Source organism: Zingiber officinale, chromosome 1B, assembly GCF_018446385.1.
Source record: "Zingiber officinale cultivar Zhangliang chromosome 1B, Zo_v1.1, whole genome shotgun sequence".
In the NCBI taxonomy this organism is placed as follows: Eukaryota; Viridiplantae; Streptophyta; class Magnoliopsida; order Zingiberales; family Zingiberaceae; genus Zingiber; species Zingiber officinale.
The window spans coordinates 16705694-16711354 of NC_055986.1; the positions used below are offsets into that span (position 1 = coordinate 16705694).

The 5661-nt window shown below is 34.0% G+C and overlaps 1 protein-coding gene across 1 annotated transcript; it reads right to left on the reverse strand.

Annotated features, from left to right (window-relative positions):
* Positions 1-544: 544 nt before the first annotated feature.
* Positions 545-4670, reverse strand: LOC122051612 (zinc finger CCCH domain-containing protein 25-like). The gene is made up of 5 exons (XM_042612824.1): positions 4513-4670; positions 4101-4350; positions 2047-2156; positions 1759-1952; positions 545-1163 (listed from the first exon to the last, which is right to left on the reverse strand). The coding sequence occupies exons 2-5, from the start codon at positions 4271-4273 to the stop codon at positions 855-857; spliced, it is 786 nt and encodes a 261-aa protein (XP_042468758.1). The 5' UTR covers positions 4274-4350; positions 4513-4670; the 3' UTR covers positions 545-854.
* Positions 4671-5661: the final 991 nt, after the last annotated feature.

The following is a 5661-nucleotide window of genomic DNA, read 5'->3' on the forward strand; positions in this document are numbered from 1 at the left end:
TTGCTTGTATAAAATAAATAAACAATAGATTATACAAACAAAAATTCAATATGAAGCTAAGCTTACCAGAGTTACTTAAGAATTAATTTTATTATGCTTAAATTAGTTAACATAAATTTACAAAATTAGCATATAAACAGTAAATTCCAAACACAATTAAATAAAACTAAAACATGGTCAAACCTAACTCTAATACCAAATGTAAAATTTTAAATCCATTTGAACCTGTTCAATATCATTAATAACATATTCAAATGGAAGCAAAATTGAATTTACTTCTATTAACTAGTGTTTGGTTTCAAAACTTTAGTACTTCTAAACGGTCTCACTCAATATGACGACATATATTTATGTAAATAAGGTTTAAGAACTTCTGAAAATGATACCATTAGAACACCCGCAGTCGTAAACTCTGTACAAAGAATTATATCCCACCACATCATTATTACATCAAAAATTAAAAACTTCACTCGTTTTAAAACCTCTCCATTATTATAAATTTGTCTACCCTCTAACATTCAGTGAACATGCAAAGGGCAGGCAGTGGACATACAAAGGACATTCAACGGGATTAAGAGAAAAAATATGAACACATTTTACAACTTTTTTTATAAACCTAGTCTCAAGATTTTAGGACCGATTTATAAAAAAAAAATTACAAACCTCACTCATGCAATGGAGGGTGAGGTTTATAATGAGGGGTTTATAGCATAAACCCTATTTATAAACCCCCATTACAGTTGCCCTCAAGTTGGTTGAAAATAAATTACCATGTTCTTTACATTTGTAGAAATTATGGTCCACAATATGGATCATCAAAGTGTACATCATGGACCACACTAAAGTAAAAGTCCCTATGTGCGAGTTCTCCTTTGAGATTCTTCATCTTCCCTACTCCGGTGGCGGGTGGAGCGTTCTCTCTCGTGCCTATGACGCTTCTCCTCATGATCTCCTTTCAATCTCCACCTCTCTGAGTAGTGGTCCCTCTTTGACTTCCTGTGATGTATGTCCTCGTCATCGCCGTCCTTTGCCTTGTGATGATAATCGTTATGATCTGACGTCCGTTGTGAAACTTTTTTTTGACTCTTAGGAGGCTCATCATATTTGTCATGATTCCATCTTGGCTCGCGGTCCTTGGCTCCCCAGCCTGTGTTTGCACATCTCTGCCAAATAAACACAAGTCAATCATATATGGCCACAAACAATTCAATTACAGAGTAAAACATGTAATGAGCCTACAAAGAAAAAAGGGAAAAAAAATTCAGAATGCAGAAACATATAAGAGCAATGAGAATCATCTGTCAAAAAAAATGTTATATTTTTATCAAAAAGGAACATCTGTTATGGTAATTGGAAACTAAGTTCTTCAAAGTAACTAACACAAAAGAAACATACTTGCAAATTGTCATTTGACAGCTATTCCCATATATGCATCTTACGACTCATTGCTAATCAAAGTGATGGCAGTGATTTGTACATTTTATGCAGGAATTATCCTTCGTTCTGCATTAGGATCTCCTTGCATAAATTAAGACCAATTGACTCTCCAAACTAGGCAAATCTATATGCATTAATGTACTTAAATTCAACCTAACAAGAATCATACTAGACGGTGCAAAAATATAAAAGGGATTTAGCTCAAACTAATGAAACCAAAATGATTCAAACTGGTTCCATTGCTAATATTTTCTCAAATTTCCAACTAGAGAAAGTAATGACTTTAACACTGATGTGTTTCAACTATCAAAAAAATCATACCTGTTCATCATGAGAAAATTTGCATGCATCACCCCACTTGCATTCACCTCTTTGAAAGGCACGACATACACCTCGTGCCTCTCTCTTCTTTTGCCGCTCCTCCGCATCTTCTTCTTCTTCTTCCTTTTTCTTATAATTACTAACATGATCAACTCTCACAATTCGACCAAGGATCTTAGCCCCATTTAAATTATCTGCAAAAGGAAATACAAACACAAAATTTGTAACTGCCATTTACATGTGAGTGGCAATATATACAGAGAGTAAATAGAGATACAAACAACACACCTACAGCCAGGATAGTACTCCTTTGATCTTCGTATGCAAGGAAGGCAAAACCTTTCGACTTACCAGTAGCCTTGTCTCTCACAAGATTAACATCAACAACCTCTCCATACCTGACATTTGTATAAGAGTGTACTCAGTAAATATAAAGCCAATGCAGAGTTATCAAAATCATCGATTGCAGTTTTAAGATGAAAAAAAAAAGTACTTTGACTGAGGTGTGTCACCCTCAAAAGGATCAAGAAATTCTACAATCATTACAAAGAACAAGATTTTGGTTAGGCGACAAATACATCAATATGGGAGTTTTAGTTTTCATTTGATTAGAACAACCTAAGTATGCACAGAGAGTTGCTAACAATCTAAGTTAACCAGATAGGATCAGGCATCTCAAGACTAACAGCAAGGTTTACATCAAATATAGGCGTGATTGAATCAATGTTGGAATTGAGCAAACAAGGAACCAACAGAGCAGGAAGGTTACCTAGCTCAACTAAAGTGCTCTTACGTTGCATAAAGGGTAATTTAGCATATGCTAGATTTCCAGTAACCTATAAAAACACTTCTTTGTTGATGTATAATATTTCACCATTATTTTGCACACCTATTACCAAAACTAAAAGAAGTGGTAAGGGATCTTTGGTTAGTATGTTATTGCAAAGATTTGAGGCATTCCCTTGCCATAGTTTCAAGATTATTTTTCTGGATTCTTGTGACAACCAGTTTAGCCTCGTATGCAAAGTAGTAAATTAATAAGGAGGTTACATAAGTGAGCTACTATCATATAGAGCTTAGGCATTTGGGTCGGAGGATGGATCTAGCGAGTTAATGGGTCACTTATTTCCTCTAAGCGGACTTTAAAAATTGGCATCCTAATCTTATGCTTGGAGAGGCATTGGAAGGCTACATATGTGATGGTATAGGCACCATTGAGCCTTACATGCCATTGATTAGGCATGCCGATTAGGGATGATTCTAAGCTATGAGTTGCCCTTAGTGTTCTAAAGGGATGTCAATCCTTAAGTGAGGGAGATTGCAATGTCCTAGCTTAGTTCACATGGTGAGTTGTGAGCCAATAAAGAAGTCTTATAAGCTTAGATGAGTGGTCTACTATCAACTAGAGCTGGAACATTTTCGATTAACAGATGGACCTAATAAGTTAATTTCATCCAAGTTAGTCATAAGAATTTTAGTTACGATGGATATTCTTTGGAAAACTTTGATGAACTTCTATCAGCTAAGACCAATTACAGATCTTATGAATCTCTCTTGAATCTCCTAAGTGATGATGACAATTTAATTTTTTTTACTTCATGGATGAACAGCTGATTGCTCTACTAGTTGTAGAAACAAAAGCTACAACATTAAAATTGAATATGCCATGCTTTTCCGGAAAATAATTCAATAATAATGTGACATATTTATTTCAAGTTTGACTACTAAACCGAACATGATATTCAATTATAACTGCTTAAACAACGTGATGCAGGCCTTAGTAGTTACCAATGCATATTGGACTCGTCCGTGATTTCACTGAATTTTAACCAAAATCAGTTTATCATGGACTTATTTAAGAGAAATTACAAACTGAAGGGAAGTCTTAGCGCAACGGTAAAGTTGTTGTCATGTGACCTTGAGATCACGGGCTCGAGTCGCCAAAACAATCTCTTGCAAAATATAAGATAAGTCTGCATACAATAGACCCACTGTGGTCCAACCCTTCCCCAAGACTCTGCACTAGCGGGAGCTTCACAGCTGCCCCTTTTTATATAAATTGAATATGTGAAGAACATGAATTGCTTGCGTAATAAAAGCTAGCATTTGATAGATCAGTAGTTTATTCATTATTTTTTAAGAATTTTTAGGCTACTGGAAATTAGGAAACAATATAGCAACACTGATAGCCATGGCTATGCAGGCACCAACCCAAATCCAAGAACAGCGATGTATAATAATCTAAAGAAAAAAAGTTCAACTTTGACATTTAAGTGCAGTTTGCAGTAGAGAAGAGTAAGCAAACAATTATCATAATAATATTAACGAGAGAGAGGACCTACTGTGCAAAGACTGCAAGAAGGTCGCCTTCCGTGAGGTCGAAGGAAATGCCACCAATAAAGATGTAGGCAGAGTCCTTGTACTTAGCGTGCCAAGAGGCCCCATCCGAAATACCTAGCGCCGCCTCAGTCAAATTAATCTTCTGAGTACGCTTCACCAGCGTCAATGGGTTCATTTTTTCTTTTTCTGTCTATCTAATTGCTCGATTTGCTTTAGAATGAACTAGTATCTGGTAAGATGCCCGTCGGAGTCCTAAAAAAAACACGAAAAAAAAGCTGAATCAGTGGGAACAAGCGATGGAGCCTCCCGCGGCCGAGCGCACCGCAGGAGCAGGCCGCAGGGGGCGGGGGCGGGGCGGAAAGAGAGGCGAACTCAACAGGCTGGACGGAGAGAAGAGAAGAACTGAAGAAGTACCTGAGATTCGAGACCCTCCGGATTAATCGAACAACGACGTCGGAGACGCTCCGGCGTGGCCTGATCGGCAAGCTGGCGTGCTGTCGAAGAAGGCGGCGGCGGGGGCGGCGATTTAGGGTTTCGACGTGTGAGGCGCGAAACGTGAGAGAAGACAGAGAAGACGCAGGTTAATGGAAATTAAGAACTTATATTTTAATAAATAAAATTCATTTTCTAAAAATATAATCAGTTTAATATATAATATTATAAAATATAATAAAAATAATTTAAATTTTTTTTTAAAAAAATCTATATAATCATATAAATTTTTGTATTAACTATTATTTATATTATTATTATTATTATTCTAAATAAATTTAATTAGATTAAATTTATATTAATTTTAATTATTATTGTTATATATATATATATATATATATATATTTATTTATTATTTATTCTTATTATTAATTGTTTAACATTTTAGGTATTCACAATTATTTTATTTTATGAAATGATATTGAAATTAAAACGGTAAAATTCATTACAATTATCACGACCATTCTGACGAATGAAAATTGTTCTCTCTACTTGTCACAAGAGAAAAATAAAGATAGAAAACCTAAACCTTTTTAAATAAATATAAATAATAATGATCAGGAAACAGGATTAGGCCACCCTTCAATGTATAGCCCATAAAATGATGGTCTCTGGGAACAAGGAAGCCTACTAATAGTGGGAGGCGGTGTGAAAAGAAGAAACTCAGCTTCAACCTTCATGGCTCATTGCTTTCGATTAATTCGATACATAAATTAATTAAATTAATTAAAAATTGATTTAATATTAGATAATCGAATGGAATAAATTTTTTATTAAAAATCGAATTAATCAAATTAAATTAAAAATTAATTATTTTGATTAACACCTAATTAACCAGATTGATTTAATAAATAAAAAATTATATTAAATTAGTATCAAATTAATTGAATTAACACCCCTAAGCGAGATCCATCAAATATTTTATAATATTTTATTAAATAAAATACTTTATTAAATATTTGATCCTAATAATAGGGCTCCTATTTCAACCTTAATATTATTTTTTTAAAAAAAATAAATATTAATTCTTAAAAATATATATCTTAAAAATATTTTATTTTATTAATAAAA

Bases quoted from the DNA above. Each gene is read 5' to 3' on its own strand.
- LOC122051612 (XM_042612824.1), bottom strand. From the start codon at position 4,273: ATGAACCCATTGACGCTGGTGAAGCGTACTCAGAAGATTAATTTGACT. The intron at 2,157-4,100 runs GTAGGTCCTCTC...TACAAATGTCAG, and splicing joins CTTCTTGCAGTCTTTGCACA to GTATGGAGAGGTTGTTGATG. The intron at 1,164-1,758 runs GTATGATTTTTT...TTTATTTGGCAG, and splicing joins AATTTTCTCATGATGAACAG to AGATGTGCAAACACAGGCTG.